The 23,751-nt window shown below is 39.6% G+C and overlaps 2 protein-coding genes across 2 annotated transcripts in view; both read left to right on the top strand.

The window, feature by feature from the left end:
* The first annotated feature begins 1,066 nt into the window (after positions 1 to 1,066).
* Positions 1,067 to 3,970, top strand: tmem97 (transmembrane protein 97). Its single transcript, XM_014969627.2, has 3 exons — positions 1,067 to 1,514; positions 1,584 to 1,728; positions 3,172 to 3,970. Exons 1-3 carry the CDS (start codon positions 1,401 to 1,403, stop codon positions 3,444 to 3,446), a joined length of 534 nt encoding a protein of 177 aa, XP_014825113.1. The 5' UTR covers positions 1,067 to 1,400; the 3' UTR covers positions 3,447 to 3,970.
* Positions 3,971 to 6,503: 2,533 nt separating this feature from the next.
* Positions 6,504 to 23,751, top strand: part of ulk2 (unc-51 like autophagy activating kinase 2) — a 56,874-nt gene continuing 39,626 nt past the window's right edge. The window contains exons 1-3 of the mRNA XM_088011431.1: positions 6,504 to 7,553; positions 13,199 to 13,291; positions 13,453 to 13,494. Coding sequence (XP_087867557.1) covers positions 7,464 to 7,553; positions 13,199 to 13,291; positions 13,453 to 13,494 — 225 coding nt within the window. The 5' untranslated portion in view covers positions 6,504 to 7,463. The remainder of the gene's footprint in view (positions 7,554 to 13,198; positions 13,292 to 13,452; positions 13,495 to 23,751) is intronic.

Here is a 23,751-nt window from a genome sequence, read left to right as displayed (position 1 = left end):
TATTTTTGTGCCCTGCTATCGGCCAGCTTCCCTCCTCCTTTATCAGAAATGAAAAATTATAAATGCACACTTCGTGTTGGGAACCTGTGTTTGTTGACTGACTTTTATATATCAGGCTTACGAGACAAAAGCTGAAAAAAAAAGATCGATTCTCTTCGCATTTAAAATAACACAAAACAGCGTAAAAAGACCTCCACACAGGACCTCGTTTATTTATGTATGTATTTTTATTTTGATAGCTGCCGATTAAACTGAAAGTTACAACACTGACATGATTATAGGAGTAGTTTTTTACCGAGAAATCGATCAGAAGCGCCGTGAAAATGGTCAGATCCGCCGAATCCACTTCTCTGGCTGCAATGCGCGCTCCCGACACAGGGGGAACAGATTTTCACAGGGGAACAGAATTTCTCGAGGACCGATTTTGGGGACCACTACGCTAGAAGGAAACAGATGGACCAAGTAAAACACTTCCTTTCTATTGGCTAAGAGGTTGCCAGACTATAGTACTTTTTTGTTCCCATAGAGCAGAAAAGAATTCGTAAGCGAGCAGAGAGGTTTGCAAGCAGAAATTTGATCCGACAGAGACACGTTTTGAGCGCGAGGAGAAAGGTTTGAGTAAGGACAGTGAATATTTGAAAGAGATCAGAAGTTTTGCTCAAGCACTACAACTTTTGAGAAGAAAGAGATTAAGTCCTGCTTTCAAACTGATAATGTAAGCACAAGTATTAAAAGTTTTGAGAACAAAAGACATGAAATCCTGCTGTCAGATCGAAAATGTCATGAAGTGCGGTTGTTGGTGGTGAGGAGAGACGCTGAGACCCAGGTTATAGTGATGATGATGATATTTAATGATGAAGATGCTCAAACAGTCCAAACACAGGCAGCACGGCAGAGAGACAGGCACACAGCCAAATACCGGTAGCAACTGATAAACAGGACTTGGAGACGAGAACTAACGCAAACCAGGACTAAGCAGTACAACTGGCGCGAACATAAGACATAGTAGACAAACGACAACAACCCGACGAGGAACACAGACAACAGGTGGGTTTAAATACACACGGGGTAATCAAGGGAATGAGACACACCTGGGAGACAATCAACGGGGGGACAGGACAGAGACTCACAGGAAAACAGGACTGAACACAGAGAACTCAAAAATAAACACACAGAAACACGGATCGTGACAGAAAATGTGTGCTCTCGAATTTTGGTAGGAAAATTCCCCAATAGCTGTAGTTACATTCTTGTGACAGGAAGGAGTGGTGCGTTCAGGAACGCCTACTCTCCCTGTGAGCCAATAGGATGAAGTCATGGAACATGCGTTTTTACGCCACAGCGCCATCGCGGATTTTGGACCCTAGTTCCAGTCTGTCCTTAGCGCCCATTCACACATAATGGCTGTTCGTGTGTTAGAAATAATCTTTTTCTTTTATTTTGCTTCCCACATTCCTATTACGTTATTTATTGACTTACAAGCCCTTCTACCTGAACATGTGTACCCCCAGCCGGTAAGTTCAGACCACAGCGTCTTGTTCATCTGTTTGTTCTGAGATGATTCACCCAGTTTTCCTCACCAGCTGAAGGATCTTCTGAAGTGGTATGCAGAGGAGTTCAAAGACCCCATGGTGCTGGATCCTCCTGAGTGGTTCAAGTCGTTTATTTTCTGCGAGGCTTTTCTCCAAATGCCATTTTTCCCCATTGCAGCATATGCTTTTCTGAAAGGTGAGTAAACTTAAAAAAAGAATGTGTGAAATCTGCAATACAACTGCTTGAACAAACATAAAATTAAAAAAAGTGAGGATATATCCTGATTTGCATCTCCACATTAGGATTTGGAAATAATAAAAACCTAGTCAGTTCCAGGTTTGTAAAGTTAAGCTGTGGACACTGCATGACTTTTAAAGACCAGAAAGACCTCACTAACAGACTGCTATCATGGTTGAAAGGCCACACCATCAATATAAATTATTAGTTTTATTAGTAGTAGTATATATCAGTCTAATAACTGAACTTGCTGATCGACCACAGACCACAAGATTGATTGAACTGACTAAAGTCAGCTTAGTTTAGAAATACCTTTATTTCTAAACTTTTATATCCCTTAGCAACATTCAGCAGCAAAGTGACAGGAAGCATACAGAGTAATGCAAAAATAGAATTAATAACAACAAACTGAGCAGTAAGAGGGAATATACTGAGCTTGACGCAGAGTTCTTCCACTGGGAATCCAGGAGGTCACAGGGGGATGACAGGGTAAAAGATGATGCAAAGCAAAAATATGAAGCTTTATGGTGAACAACAATAATCATAAGCCCTGGTATTACATGTCATTACTTGTAAACAAACACAGCAAAAACTTAGAAACAATGTGTGGAATGTTGACCACACAACCTAGGATTTAAGAGGGAGCATATCTGTTAGTCTTCAAGAAATTTGAAATGTTTCAAGGTCCGTTGGTAATTTTCCCAGAAGTAGATGTCCAAATAAGTCCACTGAAAGGTAAAGTTCTTAAAGAAACCGCAAAAATAAACCAATAAAATTGGACTTACAGAACCCCCTTATGTAAAAAAAAAACAAAACCTGACATAACAGAGAGCATCTTAAACCGTCAAGCAGAGTGGTGGAGGAGTTTGGGCTTGATTTTCTGCCACAGGACACAGTCACCCTGTAAGTCAAAGATTTCTAAAGTTAAATGTGAAATCTAGGCATCATGTGCTCATGAGCTGGAATACAACTACAGATAGATGGGAATAAACAAGTGAGTGGAAGCTTGAACTAAAGAAGCTCTGGGTAGAAGAGAGGTTCCTCCACAATCCTGTGAAACCTTGATAAAAAGTATTTATTTGCTTCCATTGTGTTTCCTTTTGATTCTCAGTAAAACATAATGTTTTGTTGATTTGATGTTTAAATTGTTTAGTTTTAACACCTGGTAAAGATCAGATTATGTTTAATGGCCTAATGATGTGCTGAGGGTGCACTTTCTTTTTACATAATCAGTGATGATGAAAGTATTTGCAGCCCTGAGAAAAAGAAGTCAGGATGTAAACTTGCAAATATGACTTTTGCACTGTGCATCATGTCCATGTTTTTATATCCTTAGTGGTTTAAATGTCAGTGAAATTCTGCAGCCAGATGCACCTTCTCCTGATCCTTCTCATCTTCCAGGTGGCTGTAAGTGGATCCGGACTCCTGCCATTGTGTACTCCACGCATGTTGCCACCACGCTGATTCCCATCCTAGCCCACATCCTTTTCCATCAGTTCCCTGTTAAACCCCACCCCGGTCCCCAGACTAATTGGGAGCGCTGGCTGCTGGTCTCCATATACGTGCCGTACCTGCTGGTCCCTGTGCTGCTGCTGCTCACAATGCTGCTCTCCTCCAAATACAACCCCACCTCCAAACCTGGCAGCACATCAGGCAAAGCCAAGAAGAAAAACTGAATTCAACACAAAACTTTGTAATTTACCTTTGGAATCGTCCCCCATCTGGGAATGCACTCTTTAAGATGCATTTATGTAAGAGCTCCTGTGAAAAATGTTTTGAAGTATCATTGGAGAGGAATCTGCTTGATGAATGTTAAATTAGTTTGTTTTGCTTGTTGTGAGTTTTTAGCTCGACTATTTGACTAAGATTTTGGTCAATTGCCGTACTCTTTTGATTATCTCAATAATAAAAAGGATTATTGATCTTATTCAACTCAAATTTTTTTTTCAGATTGTTACTCCTGTAAGGTTAGAATCAATAACCATAATTATACTGGTGTGATTTAAGTTAATTACAAATGATACTGATAGTAGGAATGTTACACACATACAGTAGCTTAGGAATGATAAAGCATCTGGTGTTAACAGGTTGGTATGTCACAGCTACCGAAGCTGTGACAGCTGTCACAGAAGTTGTGGCATATGTCACAGAAAAGGCTATGGAATCACTCAATGTCCTTGATAAAATGTTGTGATAAGTACTTGTAGTTTTGTTTTTTTATTTGACTTTTTTTATCTGGTTACCGATCGCTTCTTTTTACAGCCATTCTCTTTCATTGATACTCCTCAGTAGCTACAAGCTCCCTGCTCTGCTCATGGCTGTTCCACGTCAGTAATCATCTCCTGTTCTCCATTCTTTGGTCACCCTCCTCAATTTCTGTCAAATCCCTCTATGTTGGTCCTTTTTAAACATGACATGTTCAGTGTTTACAAGAGAGCTGTGAGAAATCTGCTAAAAAAATTACATCTATTCCAGAAATGGCAAACATAGACCATAAGACCATAACAGAATAAAACATGATTCCAATGTGTTAAATAGAAGCAGCCTTTGACTGGATAAAGGTGAGATTCACAAATGAACCATTAGATCTGCTTAGTGGCATACATTTCAATCCAGCTGCAACTTGGGACCTTCTTGCTGCAAGGGAAACCAACTGTGCCACTGTGCAGCTTAACTGGTCTCTCTAAATCAGGGGCCACCAACGCGGTGCCCGCGGGCCCCCTATCGCCCGCGGGCCCCTTGTTAGTTGCCCGCGGGGCAAGTTATAAAAATAGCCATTGTCATTAGGGAGCATTGCCAAATAAATTATTTAATTTAATATTTTTACATTGAAGTAGTAAAATTTGTTTATATTCAGAATTTTAAAAAAAGCTAATTATTAAAAACATTTAAATGTAAATTTTTATGCATAAATGTTATCGGAGGGCAGCAGCGCCTGCAGTCCTGCTGCTCCCTCTCTGCCGACCTTAGAGCAGACAGCAGCTCTAATGTTTTTTTTTTTGTTTTTTTTACTTGAAGTAAAACAAAAAAAAAGAAGAATTTCTGAAATTTTAATTATCGAACCCTCTTTGCAATTAACAAAATTGTGGAGAAAAAAATATATATATTAAGTGTCAAAACATATTGTACGTGGCGCACATCTGAGTCTGTGGGGGTCAAAGGGCACCCAAAGCTTAAATCTTATTGGTCCGTTTGCTTTTGTTTATTTGGCGGTTTGGCGCTTTTTCTGTAAGCTAAAACTGAATGAGCGCAGTTTGAACCTCCCGTAGTTCTAGGAGCGGTTCGGATGCCGGTTGAGCTTTTTACCGTGTTCGGTTCTGACGGGTCACCGGTTCTGAGCTTCTTTGATGTTTCCCGAACCGGAGAGTTAGCGGGTCACCCGTTAGCTGACATCTGCCGCTCCTACTTAGCGTCGCGCTAAGACTGCGGGTTAAACAATTTAATCTAGTTAAAACGTTTCCTAAAAGAGTAAAAACTGAACAAACATTGTTGCTTCACCTTCTCCTCCTCTGGACGTCTGACACCAGAACCGGGGATCAACATCCTCCTCTTTCCGTGGATCACAGGTCAGCTTCGCTTCCATGTCTTTATTTGTATTTAGCATCGTTTGTGTTTAAAAAAAGGCTTCGCTGCTTTAGTGGTTTAAGTTTGCTCTGGTTTTGTGCGATACGCAGATGATGCACTCTTACAGGTCAGGTGCAGGGATCGTTTTGTGCTACCTTACAATCTGTCGGACATTTTTTTCTCGACATCTGGTGTCAGCCAGCAGAAGCCAGCAGATGTCTCTGCACAGTAAAGAGGGTTGGATAAAAATATACAATAACTTTTCTTTTTTTTATTTAAAGGAAAATCCAACAGCTGCAATAATCCGGACTGTCAGTCACTTGTGGGAAATTTAGAATCACACAGAAAAGCTAAGAAAGGGAATCAAACTTAAAACTGAACTAAGAACTTCTGATCACATAATAAATTAACCATAGCTGCCATGGTAATAATTACTGATAACTATTGTGAATACTCCCTAACATTAATATGATTAGACGGCATGTATTATTGTTATAAAGGGTGAGCCAAGGAAAGTAGCCCTTCGTGTTGCTCTGGACCCGTGAAGTAGCTCCCAGGCTGCAAAAGGTTGGTGAACCCTGCTCTAAATTGTCCTCCGGTGTGTGTGCATGGTTGTTTTTTCCTGTCTTTGTGTTGCCCTGTAATGGACTGGCGACCTGTCCGGGGTGTATCCTGAAGATAGGCACGACCAGCCCCCATGCGACCTCGCAAGGATAAGAGGACGGATGGACCGGTTCCATTTCCAGCCACTGGAGGGCGTCAAATCTTGATATTCTTCTTTAGCGCTTCCTCATTGCTGTTGTTTAAAGAGACATTTCGGCTTTATGAAGTGTGTGCTATGTTGCATCACTGCAGAGACTGTCTCAGTTTAATCAGATTATCAATATTGCCCATGCTTCTTATTTTTGATCCAATCACTTTTATCTGATAATATATCTTCATACAAATTACTTGGTAGTCCTGCAATATAGCTATGTACTGTTTCACCACAGAGGAGCCAAAACATGTAGGTTGTTCCACATAAACAGCAAAAAACACGTTATAACATAAAGATAGAGACTGCACTTCTGATTTATCTTTTTCCCGACCTTAAGTTTATTCGTGTAACGGATTAGCTCTTGTGGCGGAAGGACATGCCGTTAGTTTGTGCGGCGTAAACAGCAGCTTATAAACGCTGAATATTGTTAACTCAGTGGCACGTAGTAGTAATGTGGTCGTACTTGTGATATACTGGAGCGTTACAGTTTATATCGGTTTAGTGTGTTGTAATTGACATTAAAACATGTAATTGCAGGTGTCATTCGCTCCTACTGGTTAATTTAAAGTAGTCGACGAAGATAAATAGTGACGTTCGAAGTTTCCCCACGGATGAAACGGGCGCTAGGCTGGGAAAACGGCAGTGTTTATCAGCATCGGAGAGACGTCTTCTGGATCTGTACGACTTGTGGAAGATGACCAGTAATTTGGTTTGCCTTGTGTGGATGAACAGGAGCTCGGTGCTAACATTTTTAAGATTTTTAGGTTAACTGTTGAACGCAAACCTGCTCGCTAATGTTAGTTAGCTTAATGGTCCCTTTTAATTTGTCTGTATTTTAGCAAAGCGGTGACCCACTGAGCTCATGTTATTGTTAGCATGTTTGCGCAGAGCTGCCATGGTATGCAGCCATGACGCTAGGTGTAGCCGCAGGGTTATGTCACGGTCAGGCTAACGCAGTGTTCTGCAGTTGATCCAGGCTTCGCAGAGTCATGTCTCCCCGGCTTCCCATCATGAAGACAATCCACCGGGACAAGTCAGGTGACCGGGCACAGAGCTAGTTAGTGAGCAGTCGTTTAATCGGGTCACAGACAAGCAGACAACTGGCACTGACACAGTTAAGCTAAGGATTGATGGTACCCATCAACGCCGTCTGATCGGTAGTGATACTACAAACGTTCCAGGCTTCTCGCGGGGCACTTGAATGCATCATCTCCGGCCTCCAGCTCCTTTTTTTTACCTTATGGGAACATCAGAGGAACCTGACATGAAATAACTGAAACTAAAGCAACATCAGCTCGGAGCGGATCTGTCCCCCTCTGAAGAGGACTGCAGGGTTTTGAGGCATCTGAGTTGATCTACTTTCCCCCTCACAATGGAGACTGTGGGAGATTTTGAGTACAGCAGGAAGGACTTGGTAGGACATGGAGCGTTCGCAGTGGTGTTCAAGGGAAGACACAGAAAGGTAATAGAAATGGCTCGTTTCAAATTGTGCGACTCTAAATATCCCTGCATAGAAAGGACAAGCACCAGTCCAATGATAAAATGTGGGTCAGTGAGTGGAGAACGGAGCTCTGCAGCAGTATGTGGGCTGCCGCCTCCTCAGGTTGTTGATTTATTGAACATTTTAACTAAAAATCGGAACCTACTGGCCCTTAGAAAGGATATCAGTCACTCTTGTTTGTCCTCAATGTATTTTATTCACATTGTACATCTTGTAAACAGTTAATAATGTTACTTGGTTCATTCATGAAACGGATGAATCAGGCAACTGTCAATGACTTGCTGACGTCCTGAGGTAGGAGTGGCTGTCTATTTAAGAATACAAGCCTTCCTTATATAACAGCTGCATAGTGTTCATTCATGCTGCAGATCAGAAACCTATTAGATTATAAAATAATGCTCAGAAAATTGAATTATGTCCTTAAATCTGACCATGCTGTGAGGAAATCTGGGCTCATGGGTTTGTTTGTTTCGAGAAGAACAAACAAACCCATGAAGAGCAAATGGAAGCACACTGTTCACTCCAGTTCTTGTAAAACGCACTTTAGTTCACTAAATAGAAATCTATAAAGTAGCTCTGCAGAGCCACTTAACAAAGCAAGACTAATGGCTGCATGGATGCAAGCTTATGTTTGTCCAACTGTGCAGCTAACATGTTAAACAGGAGGAATGGCATCAATGTAATAACTAGATAAGTTGCAGTTTTCTGGCTGATCGGCAATTACAGATTACCAATCTTTAAGAATTCTGACGTTCTGATTTAGGCCAATACCATTTTTGTGTGTATTCATTTTTATGCTGCTAAATATTGCAAGAAAGTTGCTGAGTTGGCAACAGTGGGGTGATTATTGTTAACTGTGAATGTGCAGCTCTCTCACAGCAGAGCAAAAGAAGACAGACCTTTGCTGAGATAGATGAGATCAGTTACGAACAGCATCACATGTAAGAACTGGCCAATCATTGATCTTCCAAAATTAAGGAGATTCGGCGATAAATTTGCCTGGCTGATAAATTGGTTCACACCTAGTAATAACATCTGAATGTATTTTAACCACAGTCTAAAGAGCATTAATGTTTTCACCTTCCCTATTATTTATTTAATCCCAAAAGAGAAGTAAACCTAAAAAGGGATTGCAGCTCAAGAGCAAGACACAAAACTAGCTTAACTCAAGATTTCAGATCTGGAAACTGAAATCCAAATGGAATGGTTACTTCTGTGCACAGTGGCACAGTTTTTGGCATGATTGCTTTGCAGAATGAAGGCCTTGGGTTTGAATTCCTAGATGAGTCTTTCTGCATTGTTTGCATGTTCACCCTATTCATACAAAGGTTCTGTTTGGTTCGTCTGGTTTCTTCCCATTGTCCAAAATATGTACAATTAAGAAAATAAGTATTTGAAAACCCTTTGACTTTGCAAGTTCTCCAACTTAGAAATCATGGAGGGGTCTGAAATTTTCATCTTAGGTGCATGTCCTAAGAAAGATCTAAAAAAGAAAACATCCAGAAATCACAATGTATGATGTTTTTAATAATTTATTTGTGTTTTACTGCTTCAAATGAGTATTTGAACACCTCCCAATCAGCAAAACTTCTGGCCCTCAAAGACCTGTTAGTTTGCCTCTAAAAAGTCCACCTCCACTCCACTTATTATTCTAAATTAGAAGCACCTGTTTGAGGTCCTTAGCAGCATAAAGACTCCAGTTCACCCCACGCAATCAATCCAAAGACACCAGAGACAAAATTGTAGACCACCACAAGGCCGGTAAGGGCTTATGGGCCAATTGCCAAGCAGGTTGGTGAAAAAAGATCAACTGTTGGAACAATTATTAGAAAATAGAAGAAGCTAAACATGACTGTCAATCATGTGGAACCTGCCATGCCATGCATGATTTTAAACCATGACATCTTGGTGTATTACCCACAGTAACCTTGGAAACAGTGATGCCAGATCTCTTCAGGTCATTGACCAGCTCCTCCTGTGTAGTTCTGGGCTGATTTCTCACCTCAGAGCTTTGAATATGGGTCGTGGCTGGATCTTCCAACACGACAATGACCCGAAAGCACACAGCCAGGATAATCAAGGAGTGGCTCCGTAAGAAGCATGGAATGGCCCAGGAAGTCTCCAGAGCTAAACCCTATAGAAAAATTTTGAAGGGAGCTCAAATCTGTCTGTCAGAGACAGCCCTTAATTGCAAAGAAAGGCTACTGTTCTGAATATTAAATTGATTTTCACAGTTCAAATACTTATTTGTAGCAGTAACACACAGATAAATTATTTTAAAAAATCATACATTGTGATTTCTGGATGTTCTTTAGATTATGTCTCTCATGGTGGACATGCACATAAGATAAACATTTAGACCCTCCATGATTTCTAAGTGGGAGAACTTGCAAAGCTGCAGGGTGTTCAAATACTTTTCTTCACTGTATGTTAATTGGCCTCCTTACATTCAGGTGTGAATGTTTGCATGTTTTGATAAATGTTGAATTGGTAATTGCTTGTTGACAAAGTAAAAGACAGGGTAAGCTGAGCAACAAGGAGTTTCTGTTTATTTAAAAAAATAGTTCATGCAAAAAAGCTCCAATATGTAAATGAATGTGCATTTCAGTTCTTGGAAAAATGTGATAAAACTTGGTGTTATTATGAAATGATTGTATGCTCCATATTTTTCCCTGATTAAGAGGATAAAATAGAGTAGTGTTTATTCTTAAATGTATTATTTAAGAATAAATATACATTTATATATTTATATAATATATAAATGTATATTTATATACTAAATATATATTTATGCATAATAACTATATATTATGGATAACTATATGCATAATATATAGTTATGCATTTTAAGTCCATTTGGTCCCCACCCATCTGATGGGATGTTAGGTTCCTCTCACCCAAATGGTTAAAAAAACAAACAAAAAAAACACCCAAAAATAAACATCCTGCAGATTTTTATTTTTGCAGGTTGGTTGTCCTGTTGGTTGTCGCTGTTCTTTGCTGTGTCTCCCAGCTGCTTATTGATGCCCATCCCACCGTTGCTCATACTACAATCAGCTGTGATTAATAAATGAGATTGTTATTATGGAAATTGAGAGCTGGCTTCTGTTTTTAAAGGATAACTCTGCAGGTCATAATAACTTTGTGTGTTCTGTTTAACTCATGGATGGAAAGTATATTGAGTAGTCCATCATGTTGAAACATGATGGACCACTCAATCAACCCCCTCCAACTCCCTGGCCCACCTCGTATTGATGTATTGGTGGCCCAGTCACACCTGGGTGGACATGATACAGCTCACCTGACTCACTCACTCACTCACTCACTCACCCACCCATCCAGGGTCCTTTGCCTTCCTCTAGGCTGACAGAATCAGACCATCTCTTAGTAATTCTTAATTTAGATTTTTTTTTAAAGAGATTTTCTTTTTGTTTGTGTTCCACCTCTATATACTGATGCTGAGTTCACAATCCTGTGGGCCTGGAGGTTACATAGGTGGTTGTGGTCTTTGAACTCATGTGAGCTCGAGGAATCTTTATTTTTAAAGTTGGTCTCAGACATTGGATCTTATTTGGGGTTTGGGTTAGTTCTGTTCCAGAGTAGGTAGGCTTACACTGGTTCTGTTGTTGCCTCACCATTCAGTGTGTCACATTACAGCCATACCAACAAGGCTCTGTGAACCATGGGACGCGGCTTCCCTTCCCCTTGTACACATCATATACAGGTGCTGGTCATAAAATTAGAATATTGTGATAAAGTTCATTATCTTCCATAATGTCATGATAAAAATTAAATTGTCATATATTTTAGATTCATTGCACACCAACTGAAATATGTCAAGTCTTTTATTGTTTTAATTTTGATGATTTTGGCAAACAGCTCATGAAAACCCAAAATCCCTGTCTCAAAAAATTAGAATATTATGAAAAGGTTCTCTGAACGAGCAATAAAAATAATCATCTGAATCAACAAAGTAACTCTAAACACCTGAAAAAGATTCCTGAGGCCTTTAAAAACTCCCAACCTGGTTCATTACTCAAAACCGCAATCATGGGTCAGACTGCTGACCTGACTGCTGTCCAGAAGGCCATCACTGACATCCTCAAGCAAGAGGGTGAGAAACAGAAAGAAATTTCTGAACGAATCGGCTGTTTGCAGAGTGTTATATCAAGGCACCTCAGTGGGAAGTCAGTAGGAAGGAAAAAGAGTGGCAGAAAACGCTGCACAACGAGAAGAGGTGACCGGACCCTGAGGAAGATTGTGGAGAAGGGCCGATTCCAGACCAAATTAAATTTTCATCTCCATAAAACTTTTCAGCAGATGGAAGCATGAAGTGCTCCAAAATCTTCTGATAGCTGCTGCATTGATCCTGCCCTTGATTAAACCCAGTGGACCAACACCAGCAGCTGACATGGCACCCAGACCATCACTGACTGTGGGTACTTGACACTGGACTTCTGGCATTTTGGCATTTCCTTCTCCCCAGTCTTCCTCCAGAGTCTGGCACTTTGATTTCCGAATGACATGCAAAGTTTGCTTTCATCCGAAAAAAGTACTTTGGACCACTGAACAACAGTGGTCCAAAGTGCTGCTTCTCTGTAGCCCAGGTCAGGCGCTTCTGCCGCTGTTTCTGGTTCAAAAGTGGCTTGACCTTTGACCTGGGGAATGCGGCACCTGTAGCCCATTTCCTGCACACGCCTGTGCACAGTGGCTCTGGATGTTTCTACTCCAGACTCAGTCCACTGCTTCCCCCAAGGTCTGGAATCGGCCCTTCTCCACAATCTTCCTCAGGGTCCGGTCACCTCTTCTCGTTGTGTAGCGTTTTCTGCCACACTTTTTCCTTCCTACTGACTTCCCACTGAGGTGCCTTGATATAACACTCTGCAAACAGCCGATTCGTTCAGAAATTTCTGTTTCTCACCCTCTTGCTTGAGGATGTCAGTGATGGCCTTCTGGACAGCAGTCAGGTCAGCAGTCTGACCCATGATTGCGGTTTTGAGTAATGAACCAGGCTGGGAGTTTTTAAAGGCCTCAGGAATCTTTTTCAGGTGTTTAGAGTTACTTTGTTGATTCAGATGATTATTTTTATTGCTCGTTCAGAGAACCTTTTCATAATATTCTAATTTTTTGAGACAGGGATTTTGGGTTTTCATGAGCTGTTTGCCAAAATCATCAAAATTAAAACAATAAAAGACCTGAAATATTTCAGTTGGTGTGCAATGAATCTAAAATATATGACAATTTAATTTTTATCATGACATTATGGAAAATAATGAACTTTATCACAATATTCTAATTTTATGACCAGCACCTGTATGTGATGAACTGGTTTAAAACATTGTATGTCCAAATGGACAAAAATAGACCACACTTTAAGTTCACTAATGATGTTTTTAAGAACTCCTAAAATCAGACAAAAACAGCAACAAGGAAGTAGAGCAATAACAGGCATTCTTATAATGGTGATTGGTCATTGATCAGAAGGCAAGATGACTGAAACTGAAGACAGAAATATGTTATTTGGGGATGGATGAAGAGTGTCAGATGTTACAGACACATCATGATGATAACTTACTCTAACCTATATTCTTCTCTGTCCTGTAAAGAAAACAGAGTGGGAAGTGGCCATTAAGAGCATCAATAAGAAGAACCTCTCAAAGTCCCAGATCCTGCTTGGCAAGGAGATCAAAATCCTGAAGGTGAGCAGAATGATTCAATGCTTCTCACTCACAGAAAGAATGATCTGAAACCTGAGTGTCATCTCAGGCTTGGAGGAGCTATTCATTGCACTAACTTATATTATCCACAGCATATTAATGCTGCCATTAATATATCATGATGATCTGTTCTTTTTACTCAGGAACTGCAACATGAAAACATTGTGGCTCTTTATGATGTTCAGGTAAGTGAAAAAAGCAGTGTGGACTTGGAGGCTATGTCTGAATGTTGTGTCCATTTTAAATTGACTGGTATAAGTAATGATCTTAGATTTCCTGTTTCATAGTTGTCATTTTGTCTTATTTAGAGATGCAACAATCAGAGTCTGACTGATTTCCATGTGACCTGGTAATTCTAGGTGACTCAGACTCTACAAACTAGTATAAGAAAACATCAGATCACATTGATTGTATTGGGAGTAGAGACAAGGTTACGCAGTGTTTTTGAGGGAAGAGTTTCTCTAAGAAATCTTTTGACTATTTTAATTTGAGTCCAATGTGTCCAGATAAACACAGCCCACATACTTCATGTATTCTAGTAATTCATGCTATACTTGTTGTTTCTCCAAGATCAAAAGCATCTCTCTCTGAATCTGCTCTATAATCTGATAGATTAACTTTGGCTTTTATTTCTTAACTGCACTCATGGCACACCACAATTATTTAAAGAATAGTCCCTTTTAAAGAAGTTTTAATGCATTATGTTCTTAAATTCAGCTCATAGCTGGACTGAAAATGGTGGAGTTTGCATGGAGTCCTGGTTAACCTACCAGAGGGGGGACAAACAAGAAGTCAGTTGCCAAACATCACAAGAAAATGATCCCTTGTAATAATTCTTGTCTTTCAGAATGTTCTGAAATTTGAAGTGGTTTTTGGCCTGCTGTAAAATGTTTCTGTTCAAACAGAATCTGTTTTTCCTACATGTTTGTGTTCCTCTGGGAAATACTTTCAAAGCCTTTGAGCATTTGCGTTGTCCCTGTGTTTACATTGCCACTGCTGCTGGCATTCTGCTTATAAGCCCATCTATCTATATTTACATCAGCTCTGCTGATGTCATAGCTTCATCCAGAGCCAGATTGCAATGTGCCCATTTAAAACCCAGCTCCTGTTAGTAAGTAGGCTTTGAAAGGTAATGCTTGTAATTTTGATTTGAAGTGCTTGATAGAATGAAATGACAACTCTATTCCATCTGGTGCATAAAGCATTAAACTATTCATAAATCGTGCACATTTCCGAACTACCAGCTGTATTCCTGGTTGAAAAGGCCTCATCAGGATCACATGGTGTTCTCATGGTATGCTCACAGCACTCGACTTGTGACAGATACTGGAACAGATCAGATGTTATTATTCTTTTAAACATTAGGATTGTTTTAGGCCACTCTACTTTTTTGTTTTTACACCTTGTCTAGAGGTGCTTCTCGGTTTGGCAACTAGAGCTTAACAAGCCAGTCTGTTTAAACTGTACCGTAACATGCAGTCACACTATGGTAAAGGTATTTTTGTCCTACTTGTAGTCATAAACATGAAGTCATGTAGTGGATTTCTCTGCTGAGGTTGGGGTATACAGGTCAAATGTCAATTTGGCTTCATAAAACTGTTTTGGAATTTTAGAATATTATTTAACCATTTGACCTGAGCTCAGTTTCTTAATCCAGGTATCATTTTTTTCTGTTGAAAACTTAAAATGATACCTTAATCTATGTAAGCAAAATGTTTCTTCAAACAAGAAGATAAATGATGCAAAGTAAATATCAAAATCACTAGTGGACCTTGGTTCTAACGTTGTGACTCAGTCATGTGATGCAGAGATGTTTTGGTTTGATCTAAGAGCGTTTTGGCTCACTCTGGGCTTGCTTAGTTATGCAGCAACAGAAGCAGCTACTGTCATAATATATTGAAAGTGAGATGTGGGGTTGCTGGTATGTAGGATTACAGATTGCAAAAAAAACACGTAAATCAGGATTTGCAAAATAGTTGCTAAGAATTTTAACTCAAACATCATATATTTAACACCTCTACTGTAGTGTTTAACAGGAAGCTTGATAAAAGTTAAAATTATTTTAGGTCTGATTGTTTGTGCTTGTAATCTAGAGTTTATATTCCATCCATGAACTACTTGGCTGTGTTGGGGTTTGGTGTGATAGCTTTGGCTTCAGCACTAGGACAGGATTAACACAGTGGTTTACTTCCTATCAAGCAGTCATAGCATGCTTAAACATCTCACCTGCCTCACACAGATTAACACACATAAATGCGCCACTGTAAAAAAGACTGAAGAGAGCTTGCTATGCTGAATGAGGGAGGACATTTTATCTGAATAGACTTGAATCTGAATTTCTCAGATGCAGCTTGATCTAAAAATTGTTAAACATGAAAGAATTTTAAAGGTTAACAATGTCTTTATAAATCAATGGTCTGACTGACTATTTGCTGTTTTTATTGTATTTATTCTGATCCAAACAATTTTTTTCTTTTTATTCAAACTGAGGATAAAAGTAATATTTCACATCAAGTGTGGGTGCACGGATTGCAGTTTTCTGCCCAGTTACCAATATTATAAAAGCCTGCCTGCCAATTCCGATTTTGACCGATCCTGAGGTTTTGTTTTGTTTGTTGTTTTTTTTTCCCCCTTGTCTGAAATGTTGATAAATATAGCAGGAAAGTCACTGAGTTTGCAACAGTGGGGTGACTATTAACAGCTGCTGTGCAGCCGCCACCTTATGGGCAGGTCTGTCAGACTCTCTCATGGCAGAGAAAAAGAGGATGGTGATTGATTCTTAGACCCTTGCTGAGGTTAAGATCAGTGGATAAGATCAGCTTCACATGCAAGTATTGACTGATCGCAGACCTGTTATGTATGTAATAGATTTCTGTTACTTTTGAGATTTTTCACCTAAATGACAACAGTGACCATCCATGCATATTTAAAGATGGAACAACTAAAATTAAGGCTCTTCATTGTTATTTCTATGAAATCCAAGCTCATAGAAATAACATGGGTTTGATTGTTGTTAGCGGTAGCGTCGTTATCATAGACTAATTACTTAAAATAGCACTACTCACTTGGCAGAAACAAGTCGACAGCCATTTAATGCTTCTTTTGATCCTAAATGCTTGACCCAACTTGAAACTAAATGATTGTATTCTCCAGGCGTTTGAAAGCTTTCTTCTGGCTCGTGGTTTAATATGAGGTCTGCAGCTCCAGTTAGTTACGCCAATCGCCTTGATGCCGGGTAAAATCTCAAGTTTATAAGAGAAGTCCTTTTTTTGCTGAGATAATACAGATCATATCCTAAATATACGCATATTTTTTCGAGATACCTCGGCTGTTCCAGCCCATTTATGGCATTAGCTTACTCTTTGTGACCAATTTTGCTTTGTTTTGAACCGGAGAAATCCCCTTCCGGACCTCCATCTGAATTTAGCGCATCATCCGGGTCACGTGACTGAAACCCAGCAATAGCTGGGTTCTACCGATCAGTATCGGTAGAAAATGCGTCTGATAGAATGTTGATCTGAACTCTGATCCAGAACTGCACAGTATTCTGGGGGATGTAAGCAGAGGAAAGGCTTTAGTTGCTCAAACTCTCATGGCCAACTAAGCTAGGTGGGTGCCATCAACAACTCGCTCACTTTTTGGTTGCCTAACAACAACTTCGGTAACTTGCATGGCAGCAGTTTCAGGTTTTGCCACTTTGCCTCATAACTGCTTAGAAATAAAAACACCAGTGACGCAAACTGTAAGGAGGAAATGAGTACAACAGCTTGAGGAATCTGGATAAGACAGGAAAGGTCTTATCCATTTGGCAGCATTTCAGATCTTTAAAACAAAAAACTATCATCACATTTTCATCCATGTGGCCCATCTCTACGCTAGCTGGAGAAATGGCTCATGGTCTTTTGCCAAAGACGAAAGAGAAATCCCACAACCACTAAAATATGCCATTCTATTTTTGTTTCCATTTTGTGAAGAAGGAAGTTGCACTCAGTGTTGTCTTCAGTGGCGCTCAGCGCAACCATGGGGGCGAGAAGAGGCTTTTAAGAGGGTTTGGTTGGTTTGATACAGTGCAATGTGAAAGAGAACCACAGCAGCTGGAAATGAAATAAATTTTGCAGTTTTCGTCCTAAAATGCACGTAATCTCTCGGACTATCGGGTGTGAAAACATTTTGAAAGTCATTGCTGTATTACATCCAGTGTTTATGACAGGGCCGTGCAGAGACCACTAAAGGGGCAGGTGCTCAAAAAAAAAAAAAAAAGGGCACATCTAACCGCATTCTAGGACAGAATATTAACAAAGCCACACAGCTTTCAGAGTTTAATAAACAATGATAAATTACAAAATTGTGAAATATACAATCAAAGCTAAGGTAAATCTCTATACATTGCATACAACTATGCATATGTAAGATATTTTATTAGTAATTTCTTTCTGCAGGTCTATTTTGTTATAGGAAAGTATTGCCATATTCAAACCCGCAATTTAGCAAGATGTGTAAATAAGAGCTGGTGGTCTAGCTCTGATTTACATATTTTGTCTTTACAGAATTACACTATTAAAAATATAAACAAGGGCATAATGCAACCTTTTAGTGACTGTAATCTATAAAAAAGAACTGCCTGTTTACTGTAGTGGAGATGAAGATGGTCCGTTCAGGAAAGCAGAGCTGCATCAAACTTTAAGGTGGAACTGCAGAAAAAAAGAAATAAACAAAAGCAAAAATTGAATTGTTAATGCATGTCACCATGAGAAAAGCCTACTGAGTTTTGCTTAAAACTTTTTTAAACATTTAAATCACACATTTGTCTCATGAAGTGAATTTTTTTTTGCAAAACAAACTTATTTGTGCATGTCTTTTCTTGATATTCTAAGTTTTTGTTTGACTCAAAGTTTTGCTTGTGATTCTCACATGACGTCATGGGCAGGACCCAAAATCGCAACAAAAGATTTCTGATGTGTGCAAATAAAAGTTTATGTTTGGCAAATAACTTCTTAAGTTCACAAGACAAAAATTAGTTATTTAATTTAAAAAAAAGTTTTTTAAACAAAACATTTTGTTTTTAAAAAAGAAATCATTACAATTCCAAAAGTTTTGATTACAATTTCATTTTACTTAACTGAGATTAGTTTATTTTTTCCTATTGAATAATTGGGGAAAAATTTAACTACATACTCTGCGAACCAGACCCTAAACTTAAAGTCTGGGTTGAGTTTTTTCCTCTTCATTAATGACACACATTATATATATCATGGTAATTCAGGGTTATTTTTAATTCTAAATGAATATCCTTGTTGGACTTTTCAAGCACCCCCACTCTGCACGTGCCTGGTTTATGACTTTAATTTACATTAATATAATAATGTTTTGCCTAATTATATCTTGACCATCTGTAAAGCTGACATTTTTCTCCTCAGACTAGCTGCAATTGCATGTTCTTACCACTGAAGAGTACAAACGCCTATGCTTTGTATGTTTGGGTTGTGTGTGTGAAAGTGTTGCTTCACCCCACATGTGAATCATGGGATACAGTTGGGCGTAAACAGTCCAGCAGACACAGTCAGCATTCTTTGTCAGCTGTTGAATTCTGTGGTAGCAAACGTTGGAGCTGTACCATGAGTGGTCCTGTTTAGGCTCCAGGCCCAGTCCAACAGTGTGGCTTTGGCTTTGTCATATTCATGTCCTAATTTCTTGAGACATTCCATCTACATTGAGGGGAAGTGAGAAGGAAAGGGGGCTGAGGGTGGATATATCTGGATCTGCTTGGTGAAATGGGGAGCCAGCTAGAGTTTCCTAGAAAGCCTACATTCCTTTAGCAGTTTGCTTTCCAGACATTTGAGAGGGTGGAGCTGAAACGCTTTCACTGCTGCTGACTGAGGCACGTGAACACACTCCCAGTCACCTGCACTGTAACATGTGCCTCTTGTGTTGATGCGTTGCTTCACCACAGGAGCAGGAGTAACACGCATGATACACACCAGCCTGGGCCGTGGGATAATAAACATCTACTGTTCTTTATCTCCAACTGTTCCTGGCCTTTCACCCTGCCTTGTTGTGTTTTCCTGCTCGTTCTGACTCGGTCATCGTTGTGTGCTTCTGCATTCCTGAATGGACAGGCTTACGTTTGCGTGACATCGCTCGCCTAGTTGCTATGAATTGCCGTTACACACAGACATGTTCTCTTGCGCGCGCGCGCACGCGCACGCACACACACACACACACACACACACACACACACACACACACACACACACTCCTGGTTCTTGTTTTTCCTATTCCACACACTGTTAAACAACCGTCAGCTGCTGCTGTTGGAATGTGACGCAAGGACCCAACAACCAAACAAACGCTGGTTTTCAGACTCTTGGCGGTATGATTTTTGTTTACGTCTGTGCTGAGTTTTTTTTTCTTGCTTTTTCTGCAGCCTTCATTTCTCCACAGCAGCTTGTTGCTTTTAGCTGCTTAGGAAACTGTTACATGACTGTGAGCATGGTCTGATGACAGAGACGGCTATTTATATCAGGGTTGTTTTGGAGAATTTTGATCTGGAAAGATTGTTTTGGAGCCTAGCCCTTGGCTGGCAGCCCGCCATCTGCAGTCAAAACCCTCCCATTTTATCCAAGGCAGTGTGCTGCCAGAACACACTGGGCCATAAATATGATCTGAGCAGCCGTTTCTTTCATAACGGTTAGCTGCTACTTCCTCTAACTGTACAAACAAAGGCTGGCCTGTGTGCAGCCTCCTCCACCTGCCTTGTTTACAGCAAGCTGAAAACGGAAGCTTCTATCCTCATCGTGACAGTTAATGGCCTCCGTCTTCTCCAACAGCAGTTTTCCGTGCATCAGGGAGGTTGTTTTTGAATAACAGTCATTAAGGATTATTATATTAATGAACCATTGGATGTAACAGAATGTGTTTCTGTGGGTTCTGAGACTTATCGATTACCCTTCTCCCATCCAGTGACAAGGTTGCACACACTGTTCCCAGCTCTGTTCTCTTTAAACTGCGCTGCACAATAAATCATTATGCAACCTCCCTTTAGCACACTTGGATGCATACAGTAGCACCTCCCCCACCCCCGCTTCATCCGACTATCTGCAGATGGAGAAATCGCAGGATTGAATTGGTCAATGTTGAGGATTTAATGGTTCAGGAACTGTCATGCTGCAGATTTAGTCAGAAATCCAAGCTTGTGCAAACACAAGCTTGGCTTCTGACTAAATCTGTCAATCTAAATGTGTAAATCTTGTGTTTACACAAGCTTGGCTTCTGACTAAATCTGTCAATCTAAATGTGTAAATCTTGTGTTTACACAAGCTTGGCTTCTGACTAAATCTGCAGCATGACAGTGCTGTATCAGCAGCCTGCTATTTTATGCTGCTATATTGGGACTCATTCAAAGGTGATAATACAGTTATTACCTTGTACTTGGCCAGATGCAAATCTTAGAAGAAATTAATTGTTTGTTTAAGTTTGCCTCTCTAATAGGTGATGAATTCTAGTGGTGGGAATCTTTTACTATTTTTTTATTTTAATTTTTGGTGTCCATGATTTGATTCAAAATTATTAATAATTTCTGTTTAATATATAGGTGTGCAAATGATACTCATAATTTACTCTTGTAGGCAGGATGTAGCCCTGCCTACATCCTCGTTGTAATGTTATCTGATTCGAGAGGCTTCCATTAATTTTAATTCTTGCTTTTGGTGAGGAATGTATAGCTTTTATACATTGAATAAATCTATCACAGAACCCAAATCTCTTCATTACTTGGAACAAAAACTCCCACCCTACAGTATCATATGCCTTCTCGACATCTAAACCGAGAAGGACTGCGCTTGATTTTTCTTTAATTATATGTTCAATAACATGAACGGCCCTTCTTATACTATCATGCGTTTGTCTATTACTAATGAAACCTGTCTGGTCCTCATCTATCAGGAAAGGCATGAGGGTACTTAATCTCTTAGCTAATATTACAGCATATAGTTTGTAGTCTATATTTAATACACTAATTGGTCTCTACCCTTTAGGATCCATTTTGTCCTTCCAAACCTTTGGTATAACCGATATAAACACCTCTCGCCATGATGACGGAAGAGCGCCCCCTCCCAGGGTGTACTTGAAGGAGGCTTTCAATAGTGGGAGAATAGATTCCTTCATAGTCTTATACCACTCAGGAGGGAACCCGTCACAGCCCTGTGATTTGTTGGTCTTAAGATTCCCTCGGTTAACTTCCTCAGCTGATATTTCTGCCATTAACTTGTCATTTTGGTTTTTTCTTATAGATCAGGGGTGTCCAAAGTCGGTCCTCGAGGGCTGGCATCCTGCATGTTTTAGTTCTCTCCCTGGTTCAGCACACCTGCATCAAATGATGGCTTGTTAGAAGGCCTAAGGAGAACATTGACTTGCTGAAGAGGTTGTTACTACCACTAGGGAGAGAAATAAAACATGCAGGATGCCGGCCCTCGAGGACCGACTTTGGATACCCCTGCTGTAGATGGAAGATCCAAGGAGTTAAGAAATTTTTGAATTGTTTGATTATCCATTTTGTCCGGCTGTGTGTACAGAGCTGCATAATATCCTTCAAATGATCTCTGAATTTCTTCAAGTTTACTAGTTATCTTGTTAGTTTTTGGGTTCCGAACTTTATAGATTGTGTTTTCCACCTGTTGTCTCCTAAGCCTCCACGAAAGCACCTTAGAAGCTTTAGGCCCTGCCTCATAATACCTTTGTCTCATATATTTAAGTTTTTTTTTTATTTCCTCATTTAAAATTTTGTGACTCTCCTGCTTAACAGGCCTCATTTGTTCCAGTAAGGAAGGACTTTTGTTAATCGAATGTAGCTGCTCCAATATTTTTAAATTTTCCTGCAAGTCTGTTAGATTTTTCACTCTGATCTTCTTTAAATTAGCACATTTTACAATTATTTTACCCCTGATACATGCTTTAGCCACATCTCACAGAATTGTAGGGCTAACTGTTCTATTATCATTAAATTCTAAGTAAGTTTTAAGCTCTTCTGCCATTTTCGTTTTGAATGCCATACTATTTAATAAGCTTGTGTTAAGCCTCCATAACATGTTTTTAGGGCTTCTAACTAAATTAATTTTCATAGTTAAACAAGAGTGATCGGAGATGTCTTTGTCCTATTATACAATCTTTCACTCTGTGAAGGTCCTTATTGAACATAAAAAAATTATCAATTCTAGTATGTATGTTATGCCTAGTTGAGTAAAAAGTAAATTCATATTTATGGAGACATCTCCATAAACATTTATGGTCATGTTTATGGATCATAAACACAACCATTTTTTCTTTTTTTCTTTTTTTTTCTTGAAGCAAAAAATTGCTTCAAAAATAGCTATTTTTTTATTGCTTTTCTAAGCAAGTCCTTCCTCGTTCTCTGCTAGTTGTATCCATTTTAGGGTTTAGGAGTAAATTAAAATCACCTGCACATGTGCCACTGGCTTCTGCTGCCACAAGACTAAATACCTCCTTAAAGAAGTCTATACTACTACCGGGGGGGGCATAGATATCATAGACATGAATACGTAGACGCCTCATGGAGCGCTGAGTCCTACGTTACGACGACGCCATATTCTATGTGGCAACAGAGCAATCGGAGCTCCTTAAGTCCTGTGCTGTGTGGATTTGTTTCAACCGTTTTACAAAACAAACTGTATTCATTGGCATTACCTTTCACAGGTAAGGATGAAAGATCAGAATTACTTGGCTTTGCAGCCAGAAATTTGCTTCTAAACAACCGAGAAATATTTCCTGTGTAGCTAAATTGGCCCGAAGTAACCGCTGATTGTTAGCGTAATAGCTAACGTTTTCATACTGTTTTCTAATGAGAGAGAGCTGATGGAAAACCGCTGTTAGAGGGGAAGTTCATTAAAGACCAGGGGATTTTCTGAGGAAAGATCAGTCAGGATCAGAGCTGGAGCTGCTGTTCTTCAGTCTGTTTCCCAGCTCAGCTTCACCATGTCGGTATTTAGCTATAAAGATGCTACGAGTCAGAACCCCAACATGATGAAAATATCTTTTTTTCTGAATGTGAAGGAAACGTATATGGATTTTCTATTACACTTTTGGATAATTTCTCTTTTATCCTGTGTACCTGGACGTCTCAGAAGTCATTGGAGTTCTCCCAGTGTGACCAGCAGACTGAAGCCCTGCCTGTGACCAGTGTTCCCAGTATAATAAATAAATGTTTTATTCTTTCACTTTTTGTGTATTTTTAAATATCTCAATCTAAAATATTAGTGTATTAATACAGCTTATGTAATGAAATAAAAATAACTTACTGTTAGAATTATTGTCACTCTTTGCTGTCAATAGCAGAGTTGACATACTGTAATATTTGTTCTCTGGAAAAACTTAAGAAAAATATGTAGTTTAATGTTTGACATTGACTGATTTATAAATCAAAAGTCATT

The sequence above is a fragment of the Poecilia mexicana genome, unplaced genomic scaffold (assembly GCF_051168715.1).
Source record: "Poecilia mexicana isolate PSO_F unplaced genomic scaffold, ASM5116871v1 scaffold_13, whole genome shotgun sequence".
Classification (NCBI taxonomy): domain Eukaryota; kingdom Metazoa; phylum Chordata; class Actinopteri; order Cyprinodontiformes; family Poeciliidae; genus Poecilia; species Poecilia mexicana.
This window is presented reverse-complemented; position numbering and strand designations above follow the sequence as displayed.

Excerpts from the sequence above, each read along its gene's own strand:
- tmem97 (XM_014969627.2), top strand. The coding sequence starts at position 1,401 with ATGGCTGTTCGTGTGTTAGAAATAATCTTTTTCTTTTATTTTGCTTCC. Across the intron at positions 1,515-1,583 it reads AACATGTGTACCCCCAGCCG|CTGAAGGATCTTCTGAAGTG; the intron begins GTAAGTTCAGAC and ends TTTCCTCACCAG. Across the intron at positions 1,729-3,171 it reads AGCATATGCTTTTCTGAAAG|GTGGCTGTAAGTGGATCCGG; the intron begins GTGAGTAAACTT and ends CTCATCTTCCAG.